The sequence below is a fragment of the Pecten maximus genome, chromosome 16 (assembly GCF_902652985.1).
Source record: "Pecten maximus chromosome 16, xPecMax1.1, whole genome shotgun sequence".
In the NCBI taxonomy this organism is placed as follows: Eukaryota; Metazoa; Mollusca; class Bivalvia; order Pectinida; family Pectinidae; genus Pecten; species Pecten maximus.
The window spans coordinates 28,882,787-28,896,518 of record NC_047030.1 but is presented as its reverse complement, the minus strand read 5'-3'; the positions used below and the strand labels follow the sequence as shown (position 1 = coordinate 28,896,518).

The 13,732-nt window shown below is 37.2% G+C and overlaps 1 protein-coding gene across 1 annotated transcript in view; it reads left to right on the top strand.

Annotated features, from left to right (window-relative positions):
- Positions 1–13,732, top strand: part of LOC117345333 — a 60,637-nt gene that overhangs the window by 12,805 nt on the left and 34,100 nt on the right. The window contains exons 2-3 of the mRNA XM_033908400.1: positions 1,428–1,587; positions 3,638–3,777. Of these exons, the coding sequence (XP_033764291.1) occupies positions 1,428–1,587; positions 3,638–3,777 (300 nt within the window). The remainder of the gene's footprint in view (positions 1–1,427; positions 1,588–3,637; positions 3,778–13,732) is intronic.

The following is a 13,732-nucleotide window of genomic DNA, read 5'->3' as shown; positions in this document are numbered from 1 at the left end:
AACATTCCTCATTGGTGACAGTAAACATTCCCCATTGGTGACAGTGAACATTCCCCATTGGTGACAGTAAACATTCCCTATTAGTGACAGTATACATTCCCTATTAGTGACAGTATATATTCCCCATTGGTGACAGTAAACATTCCCCATTGGTGACAGTAGACATTCCCCATTGGTGGCAGTAAACATTCCCCATTGGTGACAGCTAACATTCCCCATTGGTGACAGTAAACATTCCCCATTGGTGACAGTAAACATTCCCCATTGGTGACAGTAAACATTCCCCATTGGTGACAGTAAACATTTCCCATTGGTGACAGTAAATATTCCCCATTGGTGACAGAAACATTCCCCATTGGTGACAGTGAACATTCCCCATTGGTGACAGAAACATTCCCCATTGGTGACAGTAAACATTCCCCATTGGTGACAGTGAACATTCCCCATTGGTGACAGTAAACATTCCCCATTGATGACAGTAAATATTCCCCATTGGTGACAGAAACATTCCCCATTGGTGACAGTGAACATTCCCCATTGGTGACAGAAACATTCCCCATTGGTGACAGTAAACATTCCCCATTGGTGACAGTGAACATTCCCCATTGGTGACAGTGAACATTCCCCATTGATGACAGTAAATATTCCCCATTGGTGACAGAAACATTCCCCATTGGTGACAGTGAACATTCCCCATTGGTGACAGAAACATTCCCCATTGGTGACAGTAGACATTCCCCATTGGTGACAGTAAACATTCCCCATTGGTGACAGTAAACATTCCCCATTGGTGACAGTAAACATTTCCCATTGGTGACAGTAAATATTCCCCATTGGTGACAGAAACATTCCCCATTGGTGACAGTGAACATTCCCCATTGGTGACAGAAACATTCCCCATTGGTGACAGTAAACATTCCCCATTGGTGACAGTGAACATTCCCCATTGGTGACAGTAAACATTCCCCATTGATGACAGTAAATATTCCCCATTGGTGACAGAAACATTCCCCATTGGTGACAGTGAACATTCCCCATTGGTGACAGAAACATTCCCCATTGGTGACAGTAAACATTCCCCATTGGTGACAGTGAACATTCCCCATTGGTGACAGTGAACATTCCCCATTGATGACAGTAAATATTCCCCATTGGTGACAGAAACATTCCCCATTGGTGACAGTGAACATTCCCCATTGGTGACAGAAACATTCCCCATTGGTGACAGTAGACATTCCCCATTGGTGACAGTGAACATTCCCCACTGGTGACAATAAACATTCCCCACTGGTGACAGTAAACATTGACCATTGGTGACAGTAAACATTCCCCATTGGTGACAGTAAACATTCCCCATTGGTGACAGTGAATATTCCCCATTGATGACAGTGAATATTCCCCATTGATGACAATAAGTTTTATTTCAGAGAAGGACTTTGAGTGACCTACAGAAGAAGGAGTATGTGTTTATACTGCTGGCCGGTCTTTCCTTACTGGCTACACTGGTACTCACCATCTGGAAGCTGATCATTTTACCTAAGAGCTCCAATGATTTCTCTTTTGCTTTAGTATTGCTATTAAGTACAGGTAAGTAGACATGTGACTTGCCATTTACCAACACCAGATATATTTTTCTATCTAGAGTTCAGCGCGTTTACATATCTTAACTCAAAGACCTTATGCTGTGGTGCACGCAGCCAGTTACAGGCATGTTTACAGGATACACATGTACAAAGTTTATGTTGAATGATCATTACTGGAATCTCCAAGGGTAAATGTCATGATAACCTAGCAATATACATGCTCTGATTGACTTAAAAATGGTATCAAAACAGAGCCATAAGGTCAAAGGTTATCTACATGTTATGTAGTTATTGGATAATGGACCATGGTACACATGTAGTTATTGGATAATGGACCATGGTATACCTGTTGTTATTGGGTAGTGAACCATGGTATACATGTAGTTATTGGGTAGTGGACCATTGTATACATGTAGTTATTGGGTAGGGGACCATGGTATACATATAGTTATTGGGTAGTGGACCATGGTATACATGTAGTTATTGGGTAGTGGACCATGGTATACATGTAGTTATTGGGTAGAGGACCATGGTATAGATGTAGTTATTGGGTAGTGGACCATGGTATACATGTAGTTATTGGGTAGTGGACCATGGGTATACATGTAGTTATTGGGTAGTGGACCATGGTACACATGTAGTTATTGGGTAGTGGACCATGGTATACATGTAGTTATTGGGTTATGGACCATGGTATACATGTAGTTATTGGGTAGTGGACCATGGTAATATTACATGTAGTTATTGGGTAGTGGACCATGGTATACATGTAGTTATTGGGTAGTGGACCATGGGTATACATGTAGTTATTGGGTAGTGGACCATGGTACACATGTAGTTATTGGGTAGTGGACCATGGTATACATGTAGTTATTGGGTTGTGGACCATGGTATACATGTAGTTATTGGGTAATGGACCATTGGTATACATGTAGTTATTGGGTTGTGGACCATGGTATACATGTAGTTATTGGGTAATGGACCATGGGTATACATGTAGTTATTGGGTAATGGACCATGGTATACATGTATTTATTGGGTAGTGGACCATGGTATACATGTAGTTATTGGGTAGTTGACCATGGGTATACATGTAGTTATTGGGTAATGGACCATGGTATACATGTAGTTATTGGGTAGTTGACCATGGGTATACATGTAGTTATTGGGTAATGGACCATGGTATACATGTAGTTATTGGGTAGTTGACCATGGTATACATGTAGTTATTGGGTAGTGGACCATGGTATATATGTAGTTATTGGGTAGTGGACCATGGTATGCATGTAGTTATTAGGTAGTGGACCATGGGTACACATGTAGTTATTGGGTAGGGGACCATGGTATACATGTAGTTATCGGGTAGTGGACCATGGTATACATGTAGTTATTGGGTTGTGGACCATGGTATACATGTAGTTATCGGGTAGTGGACCATGGTATACATGAAGTTATTGGGTAGGGGACCATGGTATACATGTAGTTATCGGGTAGTGGACCATGGTATACATGAAGTTATCGGGTAGTGGACCATGGTATACATGAAGTTATCGGGTAGTGGACCATGGTATACATGAAGTTATTGGGTAGGGGACCATGGTATACATGAAGTTATTGGGTAGTGGACCATGGTATACATGTAGTTATTGGGTAGTGGACCATGGTATACATGTAGTTATTGGGTAGTGGACCATTGTATACATGTAGTTATTGGGTTGTGGACCATGGTATATATGTAGTTATTTGGTAGTGGACCATGGTATGCATGTATTTATTGGGTAGTGGACCATGGTAAACATGTAGTTATTTGGTAGTGGACCATGGTTTACATGTAGTTATTGGATTAAGTGATAGTTGCAAGTGAGCTGATGCCATGGTGCTGCGTCCATCGTCATTCCATTCGTATACACAATATCTTCTAAAAAACCATGGAGCATAGAGACCTTATAATGTGCCTATACCATGCATGCTACCAAGTTTGTTAAAATGAAAAGCCTTGACTACCCAATAAAACAAGTGTAATCCACTAGATTGCAATCTTCTGCTTGTTTCAGTGTTCTGTCTGTGGTACCTGATCGAAGGCATCATGTTGGAGCGCCCGTATGAAATCCTTGTTCTCTCCATCTCTACAGTCATTGTCTGGCTGTACATCATCTTGAACTTTTCCCTGGGGAGAAGGGATCCTGTCAAAATGGTATGTTGTCAATTTTAAGTCTTTTCCTACTCCATTTTGGTGTAAAGCATATTTAATTATCTGTCATGTTGACAACATACAGCAACCGTAATTGTGTCCACTAAATTTTTGTCAGGACAACAAGTTTTGCAAAATAAACTAGCCGAGTCTGACAATCTGAAGAATATTCAATTTTTTTTTATTGACAGTTGAAATTTCTCATCACTTTTTCTGAAAGGTGGTCATCGCCTCCAAATGTCCATTCCTACTTTCACTGACTTTATTGGAGAGTTATGCACTTGTTCAGCTGGACCAGGAAAACACCTAGCAAGGAATTCAAACTATATGTTTCTATTTGTATGTAGATACCGTCTATCAGTTACATGGAACAAAAAACAGATATTTTTTTTATGCATGCACACCTTGAGTTTGAAGATATTTTTTTTTTGAAAAACAAATTACATATACTCAATATTCAAATGATGTTTTGGCCTTTCCTGGATTCATCCATTCATTTGCTAAGTGATTAGTGTTTTATTGATGAAGTCTGTTACCATGCATGTGTATTATAATATTATCTAGTATGCCTCTACTTTATCAAATCTATATCAGAACATTTTGATTAACTGGTTAAATCAATTATATCCCTCGAATTAGCTTAGCTGTGTTTTAGTCCGGTACTGTTAGTCTTGGAATAAGGGCTCCCTGTAGAACACCTGCACTTTGATTATTTACGTAGAGCTTAATTGTTTCTGATTATTTATGTAGAGCTTGTTTCTGATTAGTTACGTAGAGCTTATTTCTGATTATTTACGTATAGCTTGTTTCTGATTATTTACATAGAGCTTGTTTCTGATTATTTACGTAGAGCTTGTTTCTGATTATTTACGTAGAGCTTGTTTCTGATTATTTATGCAGAGCTTGTTTCTGATTATTTACGTAGAGCTTGTTTCTGATTATTTACGCAGAGCTTGTTTCTAATTATTTACGTAGAGCTTGTTTCTGATTATTTAAGTAAAGCTTGTTTCTGATTATTAAATAAAGCTTGTTTCTGATTATTTACATAGAGCTTGTTTCTGATTATTTACATAGAGCTTGTTTTGGACTATTTACGTAGAGCTTGTTTCTGATTATTTACGTAGATCTTGTTTCTGATTATTTACATAGAGCTTGTTTCTGATTATTTACGTAGAGCTTGTTTCTGATTATTTACGTAGAGCTTGTTTCTGATTATTTACGTAGAGCTTGTTTCTGATTATTTACGTAGAGCTTGTTTCTGAAGAGACTGTCTCTTGTTAAGATTATACCAGAGAGGAGTAGACCTTGTTACGAAACACACCTTCTGTTTTTGTCTGTTTTATGGTTTTCTGAATTTATTAGAGGTGAAAGTAATATACGTAAGTGAAGGGAATGATATAGATGAGATTGATAGTTGGTAGTATATACAGGTGACGGGGAATAATATAGACGAGATTGATAGTTGGTAGTGTACAGGTGACGGGGAATAATATAGACGAGATTGATAGTTGGTAGTGTACAGGTGACGGGGAATAATATAGACGAGATTGATAGTTGGTAGTATACGGGTGATAGGGAATAATATAGACGAGATTGATAGTTGGTAGTATATACAGGTGATAGAGAATAATATAGACAAGATTGATAGTTTGTAGTATACGGGTGATGGGGAATAATATAGACGAGATTGATAGTTGGTAGTATATACAGGTGATAGAGAATAATATAGACAAGATTGATAGTTTGTAGTATACGGGTGATGGGGAATAATATAGACGAGATTGATAGTTGGTAGTATATACAGGTGATAGAGAATAATATAGACAAGATTGATAGTTGGTAGTATACGGGCGACAGGGAATAATATAGACGAGATTGATAGTTGGTAGTATACAGGTGACGGGGAATAATATAGACGAGATTGGTAGTTGGTAGTGTACAGGTGACCGGGAATAATATAAACAAGATTGATAGTTGGTAGTGTACAGGTGACCGGGAATAATATAGACAAGATTGATAGTTGGTAGTATACAGGTGAGGGGGAATAATATAGACAAGATTGATAGTTGGTAGTATACAGTTGATGGGGAATAATATAGACGAGATTGATAGTTGGTAGTATACAGTTGGAGGGGAATAATATAGAGAAGATTGATAGTTGGTAGTATACAGGTGACGGGGAATAATATAGACGAGATTGATAGTTGGTAGTATACAGGTGATGGGGAATAATATAGACGAGATTGATAGTTGGTAGTGTACAGATGACCGGAAATAATATAGACAAGATTGATAGTTGGTAGTATACAGGTGACGGGGAATAATATAGACGAGATTGATAGTTGGTAGTATACAGGTGAGGGGAATAATATAGACAAGATTGATAGTTGGTAGTATACAGGTGACGGGGAATAATATAGACGAGATTGATAGTTGGTAGTATACAGGTGAGGGGGAATAATATAGACAAGATTGATAGTTGGTAGTATACAGGTGATGGGGAATAATATAGACAAGATTGATAGTTGGTAGTATACAGGTGATGGGTAATAATATAGACGAGATTGATAGTTGGTAGTGTACAGGTGACCGGGAATAATATAGACAAGATTGATAGTTGGTAGTATACAGGTGACGGGGAATAATATAGACGAGATTGATAGTTGGCAGTGTACAGGTGATTGGGAATAATATAGACGCGATTGATAGTTGGTAGTGTACAGGTGATGGGGATTAATATAGACAAGATTGATAGTTGGTAGTATACAGGTGAGGGGGAATAATATTGACGAGATTGATAGTTGGTAGTATATACAGTTGATTGGGAATAATATAGACGAGATTGATAGTTGGTAGTGTACAGGTGATGGGGAATAATATTGACGAGATTGATAGTTGGTAGTATACAGGTGACAGGAATGATATTGAAGAGATTGATAGTTGGTAGTATACAGGTGACAGGGAATAATATAGATGAGATTGATAGTTGGTAGTATATAGGTGACCGGGAATAATATAGACGAGATTGATAGTTGGTAGTATATAGGTGATGGGGAATAATATAGACGAGATTGATAGTTGGTAGTATACAGTTGATGGGGAATAATATAGACAAGATTGATAGTTGGTAGTATACAGGTGATGGGGAATAATATTGACGAGATTGATAGTTGGTAGTATACAGGTGATGGGGAATAATATTGACGAGATTGATAGTTGCTAGTATACAGGTGACGGGGAATAACATAGACAAGATTGATAGTTGGTAGTATACAGGTGATGGGGAATATTAAGACGAGATTGATAGTTGGTAGTATACAGGTGACCGGCAATAATATAGACGAGATTGATAGTTGGTAGTGTACAGGTGATGGGGAATAATATAGACGAGATTGATAGTTGATAGTGTACAGGTGATGGGGAATAATATAGACGAGATTGATAGTTGGTAGTGTACAGGTGATGGGGAATAATATAGACAAGATTGATAGTTGGTAGTTAACAGGTGATGGGGAATAATATAGACGAGATTGTTAGTTGGTAGTGTACAGGTGACCGGGAATAATATAGACAAGATTGATAGTTGGTAGTATACAGGTGACCGGGAATAATAGAGACAAGATTGATAGTTGGTAGTATACAGGTGATGGGGAATAATATAGACGAGATTGATAGTTGGTAGTGTACAGGTGACCGGGAATAATATAGACGAGATTGATAGTTGGTAGTATACAGTTGATGGGGAATAATATAGACGAGATTGATAGTTGGTAGTATACAGGTGATGGGGATTAATATAGACAAGATTGATAGTTGGTAGTATACAGGTGACAGGAATAATATAGACGAGATTGTTAGTTGGTTGTATACAGGTGACGGGGAATGATATAGACGAGATTGATAGTTGGTTGTATACAGGTGACGGGGAATGATATAGACGAGATTGATAGTTGGTAGTATACAGTTGGAGGGGAATAATATAGACGAGATTGATAGTTGGTAGTATACAGGTGATGGGGAATAATATAGACGAGATTGATAGTTGGTAGTATACAGTTGGAGGGGAATAATATAGACAAGATTGATAGTTGGTAGTATACAGGTGACAGGAATAATATAGACAAGATTGATAGTTCGTAGTATATAGGTGATGGGGAATAATATAGACAAGATTGATAGTTGGTAGTGTACAGATGACCGGGAATAATATAGACAAGATTGATAGTTGGTAGTATACAGGTGACGGGGAATAATATAGACGAGATTGATAGTTGGCAGTGTACAGGTGATGGGGATTAATATAGACAAGATTGATAGTTGGTAGTATACAGGTGAGGGGGAATAATATAGACGAGATTGATAGTTGGTAGTGTACAGGTGACAGGAATAATATTGACGAGATTGATAGTGGGTAGTATACAGTTGATGGGGAATAATATTGACGAGATTGATAGTTGGTAGTATACAGGTGATGGGGAATAATATAGACAGGATTGATAGTTGGTAGTATACGTTTGGAGGGGAATAATATAGACGAGATTGATAGTTGGTAGTATACAGGTGACAGGAATAATATTGACGAGATTGATAGTTGGTAGTATACAGTTGATGGGGAATAATATTGAAGAGATTGATAGTTGGTAGTATACAGGTGATGGGGAATATTAAGACGAGATTGATAGTTGGTAGTATACAGGTGATGGGGAATAATATAGACGAGATTGATAGTTGGTAGTATACAGGTGATGGGGAATAATATAGACAAGATTGATAGTTGGTAGTATACAGGTGACAGGGAATAATATAGACGAGATTGATAGTTGGTAGTATACAGGTGATGGGGAATAATATAGACAAGATTGATAGTTGGTAGTATACAGGTGATGGGGAATAATATAGACGAGATTGATAGTTGGTAGTATACAGTTGATGGGGAATAATATAGACGAGATTGGTAGTTGGTAGTGTACAGGTGACAGGGAATAATATAGACGAGATTGATAGTTGGTAGTAAACAGTTGATGGAGAATAATATAGACAAGATTGATAGTTGGTAGTATACAGGTGATGGGGATTAATATAGACGAGATTGATAGTTGGTAGTATACAGTTGATTGGGAATAATATAGACGAGATTGATAGTTGGTAGTATACAGTTGATGGGGAATAATATAGACGAGATTGATAGTTGGTAGTATACAGGTGATGGGGAATAATATAGACGAGATTGATAGTTGGTAGTGTACAGGTGACAGGAATAATATAGACGAGATTGTTAGTTGGTAGTGTACAGGTGACCGGGAATAATATAGACAAGATTGATAGTTGGTAGTATACAGGTGACCGGGAATAATATAGACGAGATTGATAGTTGGTAGTGTACAGGTGATGGGGATTAATATAGACAAGATTGATAGTTGGTAGTATACAGGTGATGGGGAATAATATAGACGAGATTGATAGTTGTTAGTATACAGGTGATGGGGGATTAATATAGACGAGATTGATAGTTGGTAGTGTACAGGTGACCGGGAATAATATAGACAAGATTGATAGTTGGTAGTATACAGGTGATGGGGAATAATATAGACGAGATTGATAGTTGGTAGTGTACAGGTGACGGGAAATATAGACAGATTGTAGTGGTGTATACAGGTGACGGGAATAATAGACAGATTGATGTGGAGTTACAGGTATGGAATAATATAGACGGATTGATAGTTGTAGTGTACAGTGATGGGGATAATATAGACAAGTGATAGTTGGTAGTATACAGGTGAGGGAATAATATGACGAGATTGATAGTTGTAGTAAACATTGATGGGAATAATATAGACAGATGAAGTTGGTAGTTACGGTGACGGATAATATACGAGATTGATAGTTGGTAGTATACAGGTGATGGGATAATATGACAGATTGATAGTTGGTAGTATACGTGATGGGGAATATATAGACAGATTGATAGTTGGTAGTATACAGGTGATGGGAAATATAGACAGATTGATAGTTGGTAGTTACAGGTGACGGAATAATATAGAGAGATTGTGTTGGTAGTTAAGGTGAGGGATAATATAGACAAGTTGATAGTTGGTGTATACAGGTGAGGGAATAATATAGCGAGATTGATAGTTGGTAGTTACAGGTGACGGGATATATAGAGAGATTGTAGTTGTGTTACAGGTGACCGGAATAAATAGACAGATTGATAGTTGGTAGATAAGTGAGGGGAATAAATAGACAATTGATAGTTGGTAGTTAAGGTGATGGGGATATAAGACAGATTGATAGTTGGTAGTATACAGGTGATGGGGAATAATGACGAGATTGATAGTTGGTAGTATACAGGTGAGGGGAATAATATGACGAGATTGATGTGTAGTATACAGGTGATGGGGAATATATAGACAGATTGATAGTTGGTAGTATACAGGTAGGGATAATATGACAGATTGATATGGTAGTTACAGGTACGGGAATAAATAACGAGATTGATAGTTGGTAGTGTACAGGGACAGGAATAATATAGACAAGATTGATAGTTGGTAGTATACAGGTGACGGGGAATAATATAGACGAGATTGATAGTTGGCAGTGTACAGGTGATTGGGAATAATATAGACGCGATTGATAGTTGGTAGTGTACAGGTGATGGGGATTAATATAGACAAGATTGATAGTTGGTAGTATACAGGTGAGGGGGAATAATATTGACGAGATTGATAGTTGGTAGTATATACATTTGATTGGGAATAATATAGACGAGATTGATAGTTGGTAGTGTACAGGTGACAGGAATAATATTGACGAGATTGATAGTTGGTAGTATACAGGTGATGGGGAATAATATAGATGAGATTGATAGTTGGTAGTATACAGGTGATGGGGAATAATATAGACGAGATTGATAGTTGGTAGTATACAGGTGATGGGGAATAATATAGACAAGATTGATAGTTGGTAGTATACAGGTGACAGGGAATAATATAGATGAGATTGATAGTTGGTAGTATACAGGTGATGGGGAATAATATAGACAAGATTGATAGTTGGTAGTATACAGGTGATGGGGAATAATATAGACGAGATTGATAGTTGGTAGTGTACAGGTGACAGGAATAATATAGATGAGATTGATAGTTGGTAGTGTACAGGTGACGGGAATACATAGAAGATGATAGTTGTAGTTAAGTATGGGGAATAATAACAAGATGATAGTTGTAGTTAGGTATGGGGAATATTTACTTGTAGTGGTAACGGTGATGGAATAATTGCGAGATGTTAGTTGGTATGCGTGTTGGGGATATCGAGATTGTAGTTGTAGTTACAGGTCCTAATACAAGATTATAGTTGGTGAAGGGTGGGGATAATTAGACGAGATTGGGTAGTAACAGGTGAGGGACTAATAAGATTGTTAGTGTGGACGTGACCGATAATTAGCAAGATTGATAGTTGGTAGTATACAGGTGAGGGATAATTGACGAGATTGATAGTTGTATACAGGTGAGGGAATAATATAACAAGATGATGTGGTGTTACAGGGAGGGGAAATATAGACGATGATAGTGGGGTAAGGTGAGAAAATAGATGGATTGTAGTTGTAGTGAAGGTGAGGGATAAAGACAAGATTGATAGTGTGTACAGGTGAGGGGATAAATAGACAGATGATAGTTGGTGTATAAGTGATGGGAATATATAGAGATGTGTTGGAGTTTGGGGGGGAAATATGACGAGATGATAGTTGGTAGTATAAGGTGAGAATAATATTGACGGATTGTAGTGTAGTATACAGTGAGGGGGATAAGAAAGATTGATAGTGGTGATACAGGTGGGGGATATAGACGAGATATATTGGTAGTTACAGGTGAGGAATAATAGACAGATGATAGTTGGTAGTTACAGGTGCGGATAAATAGACAAGATGTGTGGTAGTACAGTGGGGGATAAATGAATTTTGGTGTAGTGATGGGTTAAATAGAAAGATTTATTGGTAGATAAGTGGGGGAATATATAGACAATGATATGTAGATAAGTGAGGAATAATATGACAGATTGATAGTGAAAAAAAAAAAAAAAAAAAAAAAAAAAAAAAAAAAAAAAAAAAAAAAAAAAAAAAAAAAAAAAAAAAAAAAAAAAAAAAAAAAAAAAAAAAAAAAAAAAAAAAAAAAAAAAAAAAAAAAAAAAAAAAAAAAAAAAAAAAAAAAAAAAAAAAAAAAAAAAAAAAAAAAAAAAAAAAAAAAAAAAAAAAAAAAAAAAAAAATGGTGTACAGGTGATGGAAAATAAAAGAGATGTGTGTATACAGGTGATGGGAATTAGAAAGGGGGTTTGGTAGGGGAAAAAAAGGGTATGGTGGGACGGGGGAAAATAAAAGAATGTTTTATACAGTAAGGCAAATATGAAGATTGATATTTGGGTTATAAGGGATATAAAGAAGTTGGGGAGTATGGGGGAAAAAAGAGGTGGGGTTTACAGTGATGGGATAATATAGACGAGTTGAGTTGTAGGTACAGGTGGGGAAAAAAGAGTGTTGTGTAGTAGGGGAAAATATAGAAAGATGATGTGGATTACAGGTGGGAAATAACAGATTGATAGTTGGTAGTATACAGGTGATGGGGAATAATATAGACAAGATTGATAGTTGGTAGTATACAGGTGATGGGGAATAATATAGACGAGATTGATAGTTGGTAGTGTACAGGTGACAGGAATAATATAGATGAGATTGTTAGTTGGTAGTGTACAGGTGACCGGGAATAACATAGACAAGATTGATAGTTGGTAGTATACAGGTGAGGGGGAATAACATAGACAAGATTGATAGTTGGTAGTATATAGGTGATGGGGAATAATATAGACAAGATTGATAGTTGGTAGTATACAGGTGATGGGGAATAATATTGACGAGATTGATAGTTGGTAGTATACAGGTGATGGGGAATAATATTGACGAGATTGATAGTTGCTAGTATACAGGTGACGGGGAATAACATAGACAAGATTGATAGTTGCTAGTATACAGGTGATGGGGAATATTAAGACGAGATTGATAGTTGGTAGTATACAGGTGACCGGCAATAATATAGACAAGATTGATAGTTGGTAGTGTACAGGTGACCGGGAATAACATAGACAAGATTGATAGTTGGTAGTATACAGGTGAGGGGGAATAACATAGACAAGATTGATAGTTGGTAGTATATAGGTGATGGGGAATAATATAGACAAGATTGATAGTTGGTAGTATACAGGTGATGGGGAATAATATTGACGAGATTGATAGTTGGTAGTATACAGGTGATGGGGAATAATATTGACGAGATTGATAGTTGCTAGTATACAGGTGACGGGGAATAACATAGACAAGATTGATAGTTGCTAGTATACAGGTGATGGGGAATATTAAGACGAGATTGATAGTTGGTAGTATACAGGTGACCGGCAATAATATAGACAAGATTGATAGTTGGTAGTGTACAGGTGATGGGGAATAATATAGACGAGATTGATAGTTGGTAGTAAACAGGTGATGGGGAATAATATAGACGAGATTGTTAGTTGGTAGTGTACAGGTGACCGGGAATAATATAGACAAGATTGATAGTTGGTAGTATACAGGTGATGGGGAATAATATAGACGAGATTGATAGTTGGTAGTGTACAGGTGACCGGGAATAATATAGACAAGATTGATAGTTGGTAGTATACAGGTGACGGGGAATAATATAGACGAGATTGATAGTTGGCAGTGTACAGGTGATTGGGAATAATATAGATGCGATTGATAGTTGGTAGTGTACAGGTGATGGGGATTAATATAGACAAGATTGATAGTTGGTAGTATACAGGTGAGGGGGAATAATATAGACGAGATTGATAGTTGGTAGTATACAGGTGATGGGGAATAATATAGACAGGATTGATAGTTGGTAGTATACGTTTGGAGGGGAATAATATAGA